At 37.1% G+C, this 19419-nt stretch overlaps 1 protein-coding gene across 2 annotated transcripts in view; it reads left to right on the top strand.

The window, feature by feature from the left end:
* G3BP2 (G3BP stress granule assembly factor 2) overlaps positions 1-11917 on the top strand; it is a 33539-nt gene extending 21622 nt beyond the window's left edge. The window contains exons 7-12 of one of the 2 annotated variants that reach the window (XM_027600653.2): positions 545-725; positions 1701-1799; positions 6055-6157; positions 7308-7436; positions 8476-8594; positions 8987-11917. In XM_027600653.2, coding sequence (XP_027456454.1) covers positions 545-725; positions 1701-1799; positions 6055-6157; positions 7308-7436; positions 8476-8594; positions 8987-9259 — 904 coding nt within the window. In that variant the 3' untranslated portion in view covers positions 9260-11917. The remainder of the gene's footprint in view (positions 1-544; positions 726-1700; positions 1800-6054; positions 6158-7307; positions 7437-8475; positions 8595-8986) is intronic. The other variant, XM_027600654.2, reaches the window with a different exon arrangement.
* The last annotated feature ends 7502 nt before the right edge of the window (positions 11918-19419 follow it).

The raw sequence follows: 19419 nt of genomic DNA, 5'->3' as shown, positions 1-19419 counted from the left end.
GGTGGTTTTTGTTCCTAGGATTACTGTTAGAAGTAAAATTTTTTTTTTTTTTAGAAGTAAATTTTTGATAAAGTACCTGTCAGGCCAGTATTGGAGCACTATATATAGTGTTCAAATATATATATATAAAAAATATATATTTTTATATATTATATATATATATATGCAAGAAATTTGGAAAGAGTTGTTTTATTTACAAAAAAAATTGAACATGGTTTTGCCCAAAACAGTGTGTACTTACTGATAATGCAGAATAGTTGGGACAGCACAGCATTTTATTTTATTTTTATAAATATGTGGTTTGTTTATAGGTAGTACTGAAGTAAACATTTTTAGTAATTTAATAATTCCATTTAAAAATGTTGGGGTTAAAGAAATGCTGCTTAAGACTGTTATTCCTTCTGCCTTCAAGTTCTTACTGGACTTTTGCTTCAAAACAGCTTATTACTAGTTATGCCCATTAGATTAGTGAAATACTAATTTTGTTTTATTAGAACTGATCATTTCATTCATACTGAAAAATGAACAAAATATTTTATTATAGTAATGGCATAGAGGAGCCTTTGGAAGAATCCTCTCATGAACCTGAACCTGAGCCAGAATCTGAAACAAAGACTGAAGAATTAAAGCCGCAAGTGGAGGAGAAGAACTTAGAAGAGTTAGAGGAGAAGTCTACTTCTCCTCCTCCCGCTGAACCTGTTTCTCTGCCACAGGAACCACCAAAGGTTAGATCAAAGGAACTCTTTAGGCCTGTAACAGCACACTTTCACATTTGGTGCCAATGATGAAGGATGACCTTTGTTCTATTATGTTAAATGGTTTAATATAGTAAACTATGATTTTTTTATGTATATGAAAGCTGTGGGGTTTTTGCAATCCTGAGGAAATTCCTTTGTATTCACATTCCCCCCTCCCCCCCAAATACCCCTAAGAGTGAAACTTAGGATTAATTCTTGTCTGTATGCAGTGTTTAGTCTCTTACATGAAATTATTTGAGTCCATGTATAAAGCTGAGAGTTGCTCTTCCATTCTGTATAAGTCCTCTATGCACGATGCAACTGGAGTCATGAAATTTCCCAACTTAAACAAGTTGGCCTATTAAAAGAAGAGATACCGTTATTTCTGGTTAAAATGGGAGCAATTTCCTTATACACCAAATAAACTATCTTGGAAAGATAAGTGACACCCATAGTGTATCATTTAAGCCTTCCTAAAACATCTTTTATCTTTCTGTAAAGTAGAAGGTTAAAGTATATATGAGCAGTGAGAGGAGATTCCTTGTTCAATTTGTGAATGTCTGTTAAAGTTTCCAGTGAGTACTCTCTTCTTTCCTATCCTTCCCCTCAACACCATCACACACCTTATCTTCCCCCAAAAGGGGAAAGAAATTGGTTCTATTAGGTTCTTTTTTTTCTAGCATGTGTAGTTAGTGGTTTTGTTTGCCATTGCTCATCTCCTTAGAGCAAATAGGAACTTGTGGATTTATTTAGTAGTTCAGACAAAACAAATAATCTTGCATAATGAGATTTTGAAAGCTGGCACATAGACTGGCATGTGTGTGTGTGCCTTTCTTTTGAGGAGTCCTCCAATATAGAACAATAGTTTAGAAATGAAAAGAAAATATATATTTGGAAGTTTCCCTATAGGAATGTTGGTGGTTTTCCATGATTAGTAGTCTAGGTTTGTTGCATTTCCTGCAGGCTTTCTCCTGGGCTTCAGTGACCAGTAAAAACCTGCCTCCTAGTGGTACTGTTTCTTCCTCTGGAATTCCACCCCATGTTAAAGCACCAGTCTCACAGGTAACCAATCTGTGAACACATTGGATTGTATCCTTGTTACATTGCCAATTGCTTATCTTTTTTATACTTCTTTAAATGAGTCAATCAGAAATTATGGATTAAATATACAAAAAAATTGTATTAAATGTCAGTGCACCCACTTTAAATGCCAAATCTCTATCATCTGCATAGGTGGTATTTGGGGTTTGGGTGTGAACTACACATTAAGTTGGTTTGATTGATAGATAGATGGATAGACAGTCATTTAAAAGGCTTCTTAAAATAACAAAAAAATGTTCCTTTTAAAGTTTTAAAATTTATTTAGGAAAAATATTTTAAGGAAAGGCACAAAGTAGTATGGCATTATAAAAATCACTGTTTAAAAAAGAAAAAAAAGATTCAAAAAATACACTGCCTAAGCTCTCAGTCTGTAAGTGGTTCACTCTGTTTAATTGAAGCCTGTACCAACTTATGACTGTAGTGTTCACTTAACTGATCATTCCAGTATTCTGCTTTTCATCTGTTTGTCATCTTACCCATTTCAGAGCTTTCAAAAACATTGAAAATAAGACACTGGCTACCTGATGGGTTTATTAGATACAGTTTAGAAATCACTAAAATTATTAAATTTATAGTACAGTTAAAAGGTATTCAATTCTTTTTTCTACATTTTGAGTCAAACATTATTCCACTAAAAAATTTGCATTTAAAATGGTTAGTGCATATACAGTTATTTTTGTATACGCCTCATATGCTCTAAACAGTGAAACTTTGAGGCTTCAAAAAAGTAGTAATCATTAGACAGTCTTCATGGTGTTGGTACATGTAGTCAGCTACATAATAGAATACATGGCCTCAAGATACCTGTTTTTTCAGCTAACGTTCAGGAAATGCTGAATAATGTCAGATCACAAACCAGAATTCTGTTTTAGTGAAGAAAATTAATTTGTCAAGTATTGGTTGTGCTTTTCAACCCTTCTGAAGACCTGATGAGTGACGTCTGAATTTTCTTTTGAAATGCTTGATTTCTTATCAGATTTGCATTTGGAATCCTTTGGATTGTTACTGCATCTTCTGAGTGTTGGCTATATTTTATTCTTACTGCTAGTTAAAAGTTAAAATAGCTAGTGCTTATTATGCCTTTAGTATGTGCCAGGCGTTGTGTAAAGTACTTTATATTCATTCTCATCTAATCCTCACGGTCACCCTGTAAGGGTGGTTACTGTTTCACAGATGAGTAAATTGAGGCCTAGAGTATCTCAACCTAAGATCAGACAGCTGTATAAATAGCATATTGCTTCACTTTGAATTCATGCAGTTAGACACCAGCGTCCCTTTGTGACTCATTTAAACCTATAGGTTTCTTTAGCCCTTTGGAGGGGAATGTATCTCCATTTACAACAAAGAAGAGTACTATATTCAAGGCATGTCTGAATTACATTAAATCCTATCCTTTTGCCCAGGGGAAATTTTTGTTCTTTTAGTTTTGAGGTTGTTTTTTTTTTTTAATTGTAGGAGATTAGATTGTATTTTCCAACCCATACCCGTATTAAGACATATTTAAACTACATATGTACAGTTTAAGCCTTAACTTTCTGGGGCGCCTGACTAGCTCAGTCGGTAGAGCATCCAACTCTTGATCTTCGGGTTGTGAGTTCCAGCCCAACATTGGGTATAGATCTCACTTAAATAAATCAAACTTAAAAAAAAACAACAACAAAAAACCTTTCTGATCTTTTTAGGCTATATTTAGAATGGATTCATGATTTTTCCACTTGATTTAATAAATCCTTCAATTTAATTACTTTGTAGTATATCCATTGCCTTAACACTTTTAGCATAGTTTGGTGAAAGGAGAATTAAATTTAATTCAGTGTATTGGTAGGAATTAACTTAGAAGTAGGTAAGTTAATTTTTTGGTGAAAAGGTTTTACCTGGAAATTGACTAGATTATCTAAGTAGCTTATGTTCAGTTAAAGAACTTATTGTGGTTTTATCTGCTGTCATTGGTTTGATTTGATGGTTCCATTTTTATTTCATATTCTGTTTGACCTTCTTTTGTGGAATTTGTCATCTGAGCACACTTTGTGGTTGCATGGAATTAATTTGTAAGGCTCTAAAGTGTAGTATGTGAGATGTTAACCATTTTATCTTGTTGGAGTAAATAGTTCTAATGATGAAATTGAGCCTGAAGGACTATAAATGCACAGCTGGCTTAGTTGACATAAATTAATCAGTTATTGAAAGGAATATTGTTAGATCTTGGTCTCGTTTTTTTTTTTTGCATTAGCATCCTCAAATACCTTCTGAAAGTCAGGTTGCTAAATCACTGTATGAATAATTTGAAAGACATTAGAAATTACTTGTTTGTTTTTAATTTTAAATCCTTAAAGGATAATGAACTTTTCTGTTTTGCTACTTGCTGTTATTTTTGTTTTGGTAATCAGTTTTGAAAAAAATTTAAATTAGGTTAGTGAGGACACCTCTTAAGTTCTTTGATATTCTTTGGATTCAGTGTGTCTAAGGTTTTTCTGAAATTTTTAGATTAAAAGGTACATTTGCTATTTTTATTAATTTCCTAAACACACTAGCTTCATCAAACTTTGTAGGGTACATCTGTTCTTTAATTCTGTTTTATATTCATACTGAAATAAGTTGGTGCTTTTAGGCCCCCTTAGTGTAGTGAAATTCATAAATAACTGCCCTTTTTAGGCATCACATTTCGGGTCAAATTACCATCTAGTGTTAAACTCCAAATACAAATAGCAATGGTCCCAGGGTTATAATATAGGATCCCTTGTCAGGCATAGAACTTGTTAAAGAACTAAAAATGTAATTTAATTTTAAATGAACGAAGAGTTACTGAACATCTATGCCTAACATCGCTCTGCTTGTTTTTTGGGTGTTACAGAAATGAATTAAGATAAGATACAGTCCTTAGGGTAATAAATATATATAAATGAGAAAACTGGAGAGAGTTAAAAAAATTATTTTTTTAACTAGCAAAGTTTTAGAACATGGGAAGCAACTTGATCTTGAGGGAAATGGGAAATCTTCATGGAAAAACAACTTGGAAAGATATAGACATCTGTTAAAAACTGCTAGGATAGGAATTAATATGCATTTTGATTACAGTGGGTGAAATCCTTTAAAGTAAATTGTCATTTTTGGAAGAAACATAACTCTTCATATCAAAATTTGTCCTTGTAAATTACGATATTCCAGTTATATAAATGATGAAAGAGTTTGAGACACTGGCTGGACTGAGGTCCTCAGAGATGATCAGACATGAAGACAGGCTGAAATCACTAGTTTTCTGACTTTGAGAACATTTTCTTTATATCCTGCTGAGTGTTTTCAGCATTCTTTGAAGGTGTATATTGTCTCTTCCTTGGACCATAAATATTTGGGCAATAGATGGCCGAAGAGTATGGGAATACTGAAAATGTCACTGTATTGAGGAAAAGGTAAAAGCAGATGCAGATGTTATTTTGTCGTAAAATAGTTAATTATATGTGTAATTAAGCAGTTGGCAGAAATTTTTGGAAGTCCTCTTAAAATGTCCTATTACTACTCCTTACCTGGCCCTGCCCCAAGGTGCAGTGAAAGAAAATTGGTGGGGTCAGTCCTTAAATAGTTGCCTACCTTTTCCATAAGGAAGAACAGTAGGGAGCTAAAGGACTCCTTGATTCTGAGGTGTTTTATACATGTTTCTGTCTTGTTTATTTAATTTTAACTTAAAGGTAGGATTTTTTAGTTGCTAGAGTAAGCTGAATTGTATATTTTGAACTATCCATTGTTTTAAGATTTATTTATGTGGCGGGGTTTAGAAGATACTGGCTAAGCACTTACATTTGAAGGGCAGCTAGATAATTAGAAAGTATGTGTCATAATTTTGTCTAAAATAAAGATGGCTATTTTGCATATGCATTTACATGGAGTGGCTCATCTTGCATTTTTGTGATTTTTTTGTAACAGTACCTTTAATGCTGTCTCAGTGTGGATATAAATTTATTGAAAAAATGTGGTTGTAAAAAGCAGCTTATTTTGAGTTATATATCCTTGAATGGGAAAACAAACCTACCCTACAGTCCTAGATTGGTACAGAATATCTTTATAAAAATTTATTCTTCACATACATAGGACACTATGTTAAAAATATTCTAAACTTAAAATTACCATTATGTGTGCTGGTGACTTGCTGGTAGTTGCTTTAGTTGTTTTGTCTCCTATGGAATGAGTTTCTTTATAATGTGTTTTTTCCCTTGTATTTTAGCCAAGAGTTGAAGCTAAACCAGAAGTTCAGTCTCAGCCACCTCGTGTGCGTGAACAACGACCTAGAGAACGACCTGGTTTCCCTCCTAGAGGACCAAGACCAGGTGAGTCAGCCACCTCTGTGGCCTTTCACTTTTAGTACTTGGAAAGTTGGAAAAGACTGAACTTAAAATATTATAATGTGCTTTATATACAGTTCCTTTCAATACAAAATTTCTTAAAGGTTTAAGTAACTTGCTAAAGTACAGTCTGGGGCAGAACAACTGACTTGTAGGGGAGGATTAGATGCCATGTGATGGAGACATGTATTTTGAAGGTGTAAAAATTTTGAGAAAGATTTTATTTGGTTATTGTCACTGGTTCTAAGAATTCAAAACCGAGCTGCCAATAACCTACTCTCTTACTTAGCGCTCTTATCTCTTCACAGATAAACAATAAGCACACCCTGATTCTTCTTATTTTGATTGTCTTAGGTATTAAGTAAGTTGCCATGATTTTTGACTTGTTTCCATTGTTAGCTAATATATGTAGCATCTCTATTTGAATTCTATAAGTATGTTTAGATTGCTTTTGGGAGGAGGTGGGAGATAGTATCTATTAATAGCATATGTAATTTTCCCCACAAAAGTAAAATAAAGTGATGTGTTACTAAACCAGAAGTCATGGGAACTGGGGTTTGTCCTAGCTTTGCTACTGCTTGAGTTTATGGTCTTCGGTGAGACCCTTAAAATATGAGCTTCTCTTATGCCATTTAGTTATTACACAAACTTTTCTTATGTGATGCCTTTCTTAATATGCCTCACTGTGTTCTTTGTGTTATTGGGAGGATCAATGCAGACTATCTAAATAAGATATTATTACTATTAAATTTACTGATTTGGCTATAATTTCATACAACCAAAGATTAATTTGCAAACCTCAAAATACTAAACAATATCTGAAATTTGTTTGGTTCCTGGGTGATGGCAAGAGTTTGGTTAAGGAGGAACATTTGTACTAATGTTGGACTTTCATATAATCAGACCAGTAGATCTAGAAGAAGGTACTTTAGAGGTCTCGTCAGTACCCTCACTTTACACTTTGTGTCATGTTGTTTTTTAACTAATCTACTAATAATAGGCACTTCCACCTCTGTTCAAGGAGTTCACTCTCTTATTAAACTAAAACAAGAATATCTATTGTACATTCATTGCTTCGAGCTTAGTTATTATGTGACATTATAAACCTTAATATCTGTCCTATTCCTTTTCTCAGGCCGAGGAGATATTGAACAGAACGAATCTGACAACCGTAGAATAATTCGCTATCCAGACAGTCATCAGCTTTTTGTTGGTAACTTGCCACATGATATTGATGAAAATGAACTGAAAGAGTTCTTCATGAGTGAGTAGTTTATTTTACTTTATTGGAAAATTAAGCAGGGGGGAATAGAGCTTTTCTCATAATATAATTAGAACTTTTTAGAAAAGCTTTTCTCTGTAAACTGTAGGTCTCCAGGTACCAATCACTTTAATTGATCAGAAGGGAGTAGAAGGTTCTGTTAGATGTTTCCCATGACTGTACTTAGTGTTGACTGGCCTAGTTGGAGAGGGTAAAAAAAAGAGCTGATTCAGCCTTAAATCTGGGGATGGGATTCTTTTGGAAAATATAAGTCAGAAATAGAAAATATCATTGTCTTTGTAAAATCTTGCATGTAACTTTCCTTTGGAGAGGACTGATTCAGAAGGGTAACAAACCAAGCAGCCAGGCTAGTTGTTGGCATCTTTGCGTGAATGACTTGTATGAGTGAATGTACCTTGGTTGTCACTGGATGTAGCAGCTTGTAACTTGTTTTGAATTGGTTCAAGTAGATTAAGGTTATTTCTCCTCAACAATTAAAGCTACAAAGTATTCTATTAAAACATGTATCATATGATCTCACTGATAGGAGGAATTCTTAATCTCAGGAAACAAACTGAGTGTTGCTGGAGTGGGGGGTGGGAGGGATGGGGTGGCTGGGTGATAGACATTGGGGAGGGTATGTGCTATGGTGAGCGCTGTGAATTGTGTAAGACTGTTGAATCACAGACCTGTACCTCTGAAACAAATAATACATTATATGTTAAAAAAAAAAAAAGATAGTAGGAAGGGAAAAATGAAGGAGGGGAAATCGGAGGGGGAGACGAACCATGAGAGACTATGGACTCTGAGAAACAAACTGAGGGTTCTAGAGGGGAGGGGGGTGGGGGGATGGGTTAGCCTGGTGATGGGTATTAAAGAGGGCACATATTGAATGGAGCACTGGGTGTTATACACGAACAATGAATCATGAAACACTACATCAAAAACTAATGTTGTATGGTGATTAACATAACATAATAAAATTAAAAAAATGTGAAAAAAAAATTTAACCCTTGGTGTGTAATAATATATATTTTCACAGGTTTTGGAAACGTTGTGGAACTTCGCATCAATACCAAGGGTGTTGGGGGAAAGCTTCCAAACTTTGGTTTTGTGGTTTTTGATGACTCTGAACCAGTTCAGAGAATCTTAATTGCAAAAGTAAGTGACTAAAAGGGTATACATAGTTCAAGACTTTATTATTCCTTATGTAATACTGATTAGGTGCATTTTAAAGCCATAGAAGATCTTTTCTTAATGGTGAAGCTAAAATAGTTTATCAGAAATGGTATTTATGCAAAGAATAAAGATTTGTTAGTAGTTTTAAAGTTTGAGGTGTGGATTTTTTATTTATTATTATTTTTTTACCACACAGTTACTTATGACAGTCCAGTTTGAGGTGTGGATTATTTTAAATTGCATTATTTGCTCTGGTGAAGAAGGTTGGAACAGATTGCATATTAAAAATTTCCTGGAAGTTTTTTGTCAGGATTTTCTTACATGACGGTTGCTCTCTAAACTGCCTGTGTAAATTTTTTTCTTTCCTCTTAAAGCCAATTATGTTCCGAGGTGAAGTACGTTTAAATGTGGAAGAGAAAAAAACAAGAGCTGCAAGAGAGCGAGAAACCAGAGGTGGTGGCGATGATCGCAGGGATATTAGGCGCAATGATCGAGGTCCTGGTGGTCCACGTGGCATTGTGGGTGGTGGAATGATGCGTGACCGGGATGGAAGAGGACCTCCTCCGAGAGGTGGCATGGCACAGAAACTGGGCTCTGGAAGAGGAACCGGGCAGATGGAAGGCCGCTTCACAGGACAGCGTCGCTGAAGCTCCACTGTTGGCAAAGTCTTGGCAGTGGTACATTATTCATCGTGTTTGCATTCTTGTTAATTTTTTTTGGCTTTGGAATGTGACACAGCCTTTTTGATCATTTCTTTGATGTGAAAAGCATCTTTTGGTTATCAGTTAAATTGAGGTGGACATTATTTCCCCAATTTCACAACAGGATTCACATTGTTAATTTATAAATCTAGACTTGGAGAATTAAGGACTGAGAAATGACCATATCTTAAACTATCTACAACAAAATGAACTTAAAAGGACATGCCCAACTGAATTCAGGTCCTTTGAGTCAAAAAAAAAAATCCTCTGCTGCACATTTTGTTTAAGTGTTACTGTTTCTGCCTATTAATGTTGGAAACACAAATAGTGCAATTTGTGCAATTGGAGAATCTTGCCTTTTTTCTTGGCTCCCCCCCAAAATACAACCCAACAGAAACTTGTTATGCACTCATCAAAATGCACTAATGGGTACTCTGAACTCATTAACATTGACATCTGCAACAGGAGGCAACAGGGGAAAAAAAAATCTTTCATCTTTTTTTTCCAGTAGAGAATAGTTTGTGAAATGATGAGGGCATTTTATCTGCTTGCTGTGACCAGCGTGTGTACACATAAACCTTAACAAGACTACAAGTATATTCCAGAAGGGAATCATTTAGTTATGAACTAAATAACAAAAATCAGAACTTCAAATGCTATGGTCTTGAATATTAGACCAGATTTAGTAGCTCCATATCTAAGATTTTTCTACCTGCCCCTCTTCAGTACAGGGATGGCTGGCTGCTCAACACACTCCTCCTCCCTTTTTCCTTTCTTTAAGCTGTGTACAGTGAAAATTGTCTTTACTGTATTTTTGTTCTCTGGTAATGTAATAAGCATGATGGTGCCTTCTATTAATACATCATTCCAGTCTTGCTGGTAATTTTGTACAGTATAGTGTATGAATTGCTGTGCTGCAAAGCCAAACAGCTGCAAAATGTTGAAAAATCATTGAAGTGTATAAAAATTGCAGTATCTTTAAAATCAGTAAAATTGACTAGCATATTATTTACTTTGTTCTTCAGTTAACAACTTTGTGTTCTCTGTGGGAGGGAGTCTTGTGTGTTTGGGAGGGAGAGGGAAGGAGGAGGAAGTCAGTTATTTGAGTAAGTCTCTTGTTGACTTTTCTCTTAGCATGAATGTGAACGTTGAAGCGTATCACTTGAGAGGTGCTTGGAAAAGTCAATCAACTTGATGTACATTTTTTATGACCTTTTTAAAGCAGTCAGATTCCATAAACGGCAAGTAAACCTGAAGTGAGGATACTGCAATTTTCAGAGAAAAGAACAGCAGCTCCTAAGTGTTTGCATTTTCTATTTGGGGGGCAGGGAACTGTCATTCATTTTGCACAATTCTTGAACTGATGTCAGCACCCGAGTGGCTCTGAATTTAAGTCTGGGACGACATCTTTTATTTTTACATAAATCTCTAAACAATTCTGTGAGCAAAGTTTGTAGCTGCTGGATTATTGTCTGTCTTTATAGCAAGTTCCAGTAAACCGCAAGTATGGCAAAGGATATCCAATTTTATGCTTGGAGCATTCGGTACATAACAGTTTCTGATGTTTCAGGCTAGGAGTGAGGTAAATTAAGTGTGACCACTTAAAGCTGCTTGTTAGCATGGAAGACTTCTCCATTCTTAGTAAAAACAAAAAAATGCACTTGACATAGTAGCAAACTGGATCTGAATTATGAAACTGTTTGCTATTTAGTAAACTAGCAAATGATGCACATATTTTGTTTTTCATGTACTGGGCAATATAAGTGAAATTAAATCTGTCCTTTTTCCCCCTTGAATGAGGTCTTCCATGTTTGGGGAAAAGTCTTGCACTATTTGCATATATTTTGGGGACACAGATTTCTCATAGTTTCCATTTGGGGGGGCTTAAAGATTTTTTCCTGTTTGAACACTTTTACACTTTCTGATGTATAGTACTTGAAGTTCTTACCAGAAAATTACTTTTGAGTTTTGAAGCCTTTATTCAAACTACTTTTAAGTAAGTGGTTTATTGTCAGTGTTTTGTTTTGTTGTTTTTTATAGCATATTTTTCCTCTATTCTTTTATTTCTTTCCTTCCCATTTTAAATATATATATAATTTCCAATCTAGGATATTGCCCTGCCACCCATGAAAACTCTGTTCTGGCACCAAAAGTAATGACAAATGTTAAGTGTAATAGAAAATTAAAGAGCCATTCAGCTTCAGTCTTTACATACCATGAATAAAACATTAAAACATCACATGGAGAAGTTTACATGGTGATTGTTCACCTGCAGTACTGTGGACTTTTAACATTTTGTCCCCTTTTCAGTGAACCAGAGTAAAAATATTCATTGACCATTACTGTTATTTGCTGATTTTTTTTTTTGTTTTGATGGTAATATTCTATCCTTATGACACTATTGCAACCAAATTGGCTTTACCATCTTGGCTTTAGTAGGTATAGAAGACAATGGATTACCATCTTTATTGCTGTAATGTGTTAAGCATTATATGCTAGTAGAACCTAGTTTAATTGTTTCAGGTGGAAAAGTATTCTTTGAGTTTCCATTTTGAATGTGTTTGGACTAAACAAACAATAAACTACTGATGTCTGCAGCTTTTATCTATGTCCCTAATTTAATCTGTAGGTTTGTGTTCCAAAGTATTTTCTCCTAATTGCATTTCATACAACCTAAGTAAAAATAAGGAATTGTTCTAAAACCAACTGCTGCTTGTTTGTGAAATTTGATGTCTAAAAAAGTAAAAACATTTAAGTACAACTTGAGCATGGTTATAGATGTATCCCAGTTCACTTAGCTAACTTGAATACAAGTTAAAGAATCGCATAAGGGAGTAAGTTTAAGGAAGGTGAGAATGATCGAAATTAAACTACTTATACTAAACGTTTATTTAATGAAAAACCAAAACTTGGGTTTTCTAAGGGATTGCTACCTCCTATCTCAGAAGGAAAGGGGATGGGAAGATTGAGTTTTTCTGAAGTATAGGCATGACCCAATTCAGAAATTGGAACAAATTTGTCAAGCTCTAATAGAATATTAAAGGAAAAATAGTCACATTTGCAAGTATGTATTTCAAACGAAAAATGAGGTCCTAATGCATATATAATTTTAGAACTTGAGACTTTTGTTAAAGGGGATGGTTATAAATGATTTTTTCCTGATGATGTGTTCATAGCACTGTTTATGAAGATGACTTGAATCAGTCTTCACAAGTTTGTACTGGAGAGAAGCCAGAATAATCATTTCCATACTCTCAAAGAAGTAAGACTTAAGATTTTTGTAAATGTATAGTAAATTCACTTTCAATTCTAATTATAATGTAATAATTTTTTATCTAACTTTATGACTAGGTAAAAACATTTTTTTAGGGATAAAATATATATGGTACACTATATTGAAACAACCAAATTTCAAGCAGCAAATTATCATTTGGTCCAGGAAACTTATGTGAAACAAAATATTTGAAAATTCAGCCACACAAGATGCTCCATTTCAGTTATGATATGATGTAGTCTGTGGCAAGTGAAAGAAAATTTAGTGGGTAGGTGTTCATATTTTTCCTTTAAATTAGGACAACTTGCTTATCATTTATATTTTAACTACAGAAGAACAAAGACCCTTTTTCCCCCTTTTCTGTGTTCCATAAGATTTTCTAATTATTTAGTAGTAGACTATTTTGGTTAGTTTGATGCCAGAGTTCTAAATTATTTAAAATGACTGGATAAATGAACAATATCACATCATGAACAAAATTTTCCTTTGTGATAGGTTTCAGTAGGTTCATATAGAGTAAATGTTTAAGATAATTTATGTTATTAAGCCAAATAATTCCTAAGTAATGAAGTTTCTGGGTGTTTGGTGGTTTCTTTTGACAATAGAGACTAAAATCTTTGAATCCGTTTATGTATATATGCACGTTTTATGTTTAACATGCTTCAGAATAGGAAAGTGTTTTTAGCATTACCAGATACCAGGGAAAATGCTATTAAGTGCAGGTTCAGAATTAAACATTTACAGACAGATTAGTATGCTTCTATTGCCAGATTAATTTATCTCTTTGGCCTTGATCTCGGAGATTTTTTTTTTCCAAGAGTTTGATAAAGCTGGCTGCCTATTCAAATGCTTTCTTTCACTTTTGTGACTTAGTATTCTTTTAACTGCTCTTGTTTTCTGTGCTTGATCTTACCACCTCAGAACTGCAGGCACGCCAACCATCCCCACGCCCAGTCCCTTCTGTCCTCCGTCTCTTTCCTGGTAAACTTTGGGTGGTGTCATTTAGCCCAGGCACAACTTTAGCTTCAACATACTGTCCATTCAGTGGCTTCCATATAGTAAAATGGTCAGGAGGAGGCCTTTGGAGACGGCCTGGGCTTCAGTGGCATCTCCACCATTCAGTGGTTGATCTTGTTTGGTGCTTCTGTTCGCTCATTTGTAAGGTGGGTGACTGTGAGGGTTCTCGATGACTTAGTCTCAGAGCCCCTCAAACAGCTACGGGTAGTGGGTCCTCTGCAAGTGTTAACCTGTCACTATTTTTGACTCCATCGCATTTTTTGCTGTTGTCCTCTCCTGTGATCCCAAATACGTTTTTGTTTGTTTTTTAAGATTATTTATTTGGGAGAGAGCGGAGGGACAGAGCGGGAGGAGGAAGCAGATTGCCTGCAGAGCTCGGAGCCTGATCCCACGACCCCGAGATTATGACCTAACCCGAAATCAAGAGTCAGACGCCTAACCAGCTGAGCCACTTGGGTGCCCCCCAAACACTTCCCTTTCTGCCATGGACCTCTGAAGTCCTAGAAAATTCAAAGTTCAGAAGTCCAAGACAATGTATTTTCTCTTAAGTGATTTATGTATACCTGGCTCTCTAATAATGAACATCCCACTTTTCTGACCTATTTAACCTAGAAATACCTGAAGTCTCATCTGCTCTCAATTTTCTGTCTCCCTCCTAACCATTTTTCAGGCTGTAAGAAGTATGTGGGTGCATAGTTAAGAAGGTGGCTAGGGGGCATACCATAAAGGGCCTCGCTGGCCTTAAGGAGGTTGGTCTTAAGAGCAGTGGGAAGTTGAAAATTTCAACAAGTGGGGGCACGTAATTTTTAAAGATTTTATTTATCTGACAGACACAATGAGAGAGGGAACACAAGCAGGGGGAGAGGGAGAGGGAGAAGCAGGCTTCCTGCCGAGCAGGGAGCCCGATGCAGGGCTCGATCCCAGGACTCTGGGATCATGACCTGAGCCGAAGGCAGATGCTTAATGACAGCCACCCAGGCGCCCCCCCCACGTAATTCTATTTTGAAATGTCTCTAGCTACATAGTAAACAAATTGAAGGAGTTCTGTGATGAGTAAATCAGGTAAATGGATACTGCCAGTATCTCAGTCAAGAGCTGTGATACTCGAGTGGTGGTACTAGGTTGTACTGAAGTGTGCTGCTAGAGTATTGGTGTTAGAAATGTAAAGAATCTGAAAGACTTGGGTAAAATGGCCAGGGCTTGGTGAGGGAAAGGGTGGTCTCAGAAGAATTCTAAGTTTCTCCCTTGCATAATTGGAGAAATAAAATGCTTTGTGGAACACAAGGGAAAACGCTTTCTGGGTGAGGAGGCAGGAGTGCTAGTGAAACCCTCTTGGATTTTGATGTTAAACTGGACCTGAAAAGATCAGTCTGTAGGATTGTGCAAAATTTTGGCTTGTGCCTTATTTCAGTATATGAAATAGTCAATTTTATGTATACTTACTGCAATTAAAAACATGCTGTGCACATGATAGAAAATACAGATAATCGAAAAGAATGAACTCCCATAGTCTAATCTGTAGATGTCCCTGTAAATACCTTAGCATGGGTGTATGTGTTTTCCTATATACTGTTATTTCTTAATAACAAACTGTTTAACACTTGATAAAGTGTAGATTGAGCCACCTCTGCGTGCCAGACACTGTTCTTGATTTTGAAGTTATGTGAGTGAATAAGAAGTCCATTGGTCTCCCTGAGCTTATTAATAATGGTGAAGTGTAGTTGTAAATGATATGCAAAGCATTAAGATAATACATAGCCACTGTGTGGCAACTTTAGCATGGTGTTCCCTGATCACCCATTCTGGCACTCCAGCCAGAGGGACCAGCTAATTTAAAGCCTGTAAAATTGGAAAAGCAGGGAAGGTAAGAAGATGCTGGGATTGGTGAAGTGGGGTCAAGAGTTGTCAGAATAGTTAAGAGGTAGTGTAGGAGACATAAGGGGATTAGATCACCTCAACCAGGGTAAGGAATTTGATTATTTTTCTAATTGCTTCAGGAAGCCGTTAAAAAATTAAGCACGGGAATGATAGAGTAATGCCATGTCAAGAATACATGGTATGAGGGGTGCCCGGGTGGCTCAGTTGGTTGTCTCTGCCTTTGGCTCGGGTCATGAGCTCAGGGTCCTGGGATTGAGTCCTGCGTGGGGCTCCCTGCTCAGCAGGGAGCCTACTTCTCCCTCTCTTCCCCACCTGTCACTCTGTCTCTCAAATAATTAAAATCTTAAAAAAAAAATACATGGTAGGAGGACAGAATGGAAGCAGGAAAACTAAAAAGCTATTGTAATTCAAGACTTAACATCAGAGGGAAGGAAATAGATTTAGGTTATTTTTTGGCACCTGAATTTAGGAGGTGTTTTGATAAAAGGAATTGACAAGTTCTGGATAGCATACAGCTATCAATGAAAAGCAGACGTTTCCACTTTAAAATAGTGCAACCAGTAAAATATCTTTACACCCATTTTTATCTCTAAAATGAGTTTTCTATATTGGGCACCTGGGTGGCTCAGATGGTTAAGCGTCTGCCTTCGGCTCAGGTCATGATCCCAGGGTCCTGGGATCGAGCTCTGCGTCAGGCTCCCTGCTCCTTGGGAGCCTGCTTCTCCCTCCCTCTCTCTCTCTCTCTCTCTCTCTCTCTCTCTCTCTCTCTCTCTCTCTGTCTTTCATGACTAAATAAAATGTTTAAAATAAAATGAGTTTTCTATTATATTTAAAGGTAAATTGAGTCACACTTCTGGTAGCTTTACATCTGGTTTCATATTTAGACAAGTCATTATTTTACAGCCAAGGAGACTGAAGCTCAGAAAGGATATTGCAGTCATACAAAGGATGATTTATTTTAGAAAATGAGTTTGAGGGGCGTCTGGGTGGCTCAGTTGAAGCGTCTGCCTTCACCTCAGGTCATGATCCTAGGGTCCTGGGATCGAGCCCCACATCAGGCTCCCCACTCCATGGGGGACCCGTTTCTCCCTCTCCCTCTGACTGCTGCTCCGCTGCTTGTATTCTCTCTCTGTCAAATAAAATCTTTAAAAAAAAATGAGTTTGGGGCGCCTGGGTGGCTCAGTCGTTAAGCGTCTGCCTTCGGCTCAGGTCATCATCTCAGGGTCCTGGGATCGAGCCCCGCATTGGGCTCCCTGCTTTGCAGGAAGCCTGCTTCTCCCTCTCCCATTCCCCCTGCTTGTGTTCCCTCTCTCGCTGTCTCTCTCTGTCAAATAAATAAATAAAATCTTAAAAAAAAAAATGAGTTTGAAATACCAGAAATTTAAACTTTGAATGCAGTGCTTTTTTATCCTGGGGTTATTTTAGCAAATTGTAAAATCACAGCCTCCAGCTTTAGTTGGATCCTAAAATTAAGGCTCCCTTAATCAGGAACTACATTCAGGAAGCACAGCATTAAGTAATGAGGCAGAGTAGAGAATTGGACAGAAGTCAAATCGCTGCAGGGGTGCCTGACTGGCTTGGTAGAGCACGTGACTCTTGAACTCTGGATCTTGAGTTCAAGTCCCACGTTAGGGGTAGACTTTGAAAAAAAGTCATTGAGAAATCAAATAGCTGTCAGGTACTCCACATCTCTGAACTGATGAATAATTTCTGAGGGCCCATCATTTTACATACATTTTTTAAAACCGAATACCCTATTAAGTTTAATTTTTTTTTTTTTTTTTTTTTTTTAAGAGGTGAACTGGGCTCCCGGGTGGCTCAGTCGGTTAAGCATTGGTCTGCCTTCGGCTCAGGTCATGATCCCAGAGTCCTGGGATCCAGTCCCACATTGGGCTCCCTGCTCAGCGGGGAGTTTGCTTCTCTGCCCCTCCACTGGCTGGTGCTTTCTCTCTTGCTTGCTCGCTCTCTCTCTCAAATAAATAAAATCTTTTAAAGGAAAGAAGGTGAACTAAGGGTTGTAGAGGTAAAAAAAATTATTGCATATTGGTGATAAGGATAGCGACTTAGAAAACAGACGTGAGAGCCATAGCATGATGACTTACCAGAAATAACTTAGAGTGATGTTTTAAAGCAGGCACTCAAGTAAAAATGTGTGACAGAAGTGAGAAGGATTTACACAGCAGTCCGTGAATATTTATTAGAATCTTAGTATGTGCCAGAAATCATCCTAGGTGCTGGTTAGTAATACAGCAGGTATATAGCCTACCCTCTGGAAACTTGTATCTTTTGAGGGAGGGTGGCAACAAACATGGAAAGAAGTAGTTTCAGTCCTGATAAGTTCTGGGCACAATACAACTTATTTAGTCCGAACAGTAATCCTATGAGGAAGAGTTCTGTTTATTTTATGGAAGAGTTAATTCAGGCACAGGGGTTAGCTACTTTTCCAAGATCACATGGCTAACAGAGGGCAGAAGTAGTGAAGAATGTAATAGTGACAGGAAATGGGCTGTTCCGTAATCGTTACCGAGGGTGGTGATGAAAGCCTCTCTGAAGAGGTACATTTGAGGTCCAAAATTAAGAGAAGGCAGTCTTGATAAGATCTGGTAGTCGACGTTCCAAATAGAATGAAGAGCAAATGCACAGGCTCTGTGTTTGGAAGCTTGGTGTATATGTGAGCAATAAGGCCAGTGGGGCCATAACAGCAGATATCAAGAGATAAGAGCTAAATTGTGGGTGGCCTTGTAGTTTGGATTTTACCCTTGTACTGGGATTGTAAGGATCCGAACAGGGAGGTGATGTGATCTGAATTAGTGTGGAGACGGTCAGGAAGGGATATCAGGTGATGGAGATGGTGGCTTAGGTTAGGGTTGCAGTTGTGAAGATGGTGATAAATGGTCAGATAAATGGTAAGATATATTGTGGAGATAGAACCTAGAAGACTTAATTATGGATTAGATTCTGAATGTGAGGGAAAGAATGTTTAAGGATGATCCCTGGGATTTTTATGGAACTTGGGTGGAAAGCTGTACTCTATTGAGATATTGAAGGAGCAGAGTAGATTGTGGAGGGAAAAATCAACAGTTCTCTTTTAGCAATGTTAAGTTTCATATGCTAGTTGGATAGCCAGGAAGAAATGTCAGGTGGTTTGATTTTGGAATTCTCTGAGGAGAGCTCAGTGCTATGAGTGGCCAGTATAGGTCTTTGCAGCTGGTGGATGAGATGAGATCACCTAGGAGGTAAGTGTACAGAAGAGAAGAGGCTGAGTGAGGACTGAGCCCTCAGATACTCTTTAAAATTCAGGGTTTTAGGGGCACCTGGGTGGCTCAGTCAGTTGGGCATCTGCCTTCAGCTCAGGTCATGGTCCCGGGGTCCTGGGATCGAGCCCCACATCAGGCTTCCTTTTCCCCGGGGAGCCTGCTTCTCCCTCTCCCTCTGCCACTCCCCCTGCTTGTGCTCTCTGTCAAGTAAAATCTTAAAACAGAAAATTTGGGGTTCTAGTACAGGAGAAGCCTGCAAAGGAAACTGAGGGAGACAAAATATAGCAAGTACTGGTGTCATGGAAAGCTAAGTTTCAAGAGTTTATCTCAAAAGGAAAGAATAGACAGTTGTGTCAAATGCTGCTGAGGTCAAAGAAGGTAGTGAATTAATTAAGCTGGGCTATCTGCTATAGTAAATAGACCCCAAAGTGTCTAATGGCACCAACAATTGTTTTTTACCCCTCATATAAAAAATAGAGTGGTAGTGAAGAGGCCAGTGGTCTGGCCCTCCCCCACTTGGTCATTTAGGAACACAGATGAATGAAAGCTCTACCAACTTTAATGTGTGGCTTCAAGATCATGCTGTAGTCATCTTTGTTATAGCCAGGTGAAAGAGAAAAGGAATATGGAGGATCTTGTGTGGAGATGTTTATGGGCCAGGACTGGGAATGGTAGATATC

Source organism: Zalophus californianus, chromosome 2 (assembly GCF_009762305.2).
Source record: "Zalophus californianus isolate mZalCal1 chromosome 2, mZalCal1.pri.v2, whole genome shotgun sequence".
In the NCBI taxonomy this organism is placed as follows: domain Eukaryota; kingdom Metazoa; phylum Chordata; class Mammalia; order Carnivora; family Otariidae; genus Zalophus; species Zalophus californianus.
The sequence above is the reverse complement of the archived record's forward strand: the minus strand, read 5'-3'. Positions and strand labels throughout refer to the sequence as shown.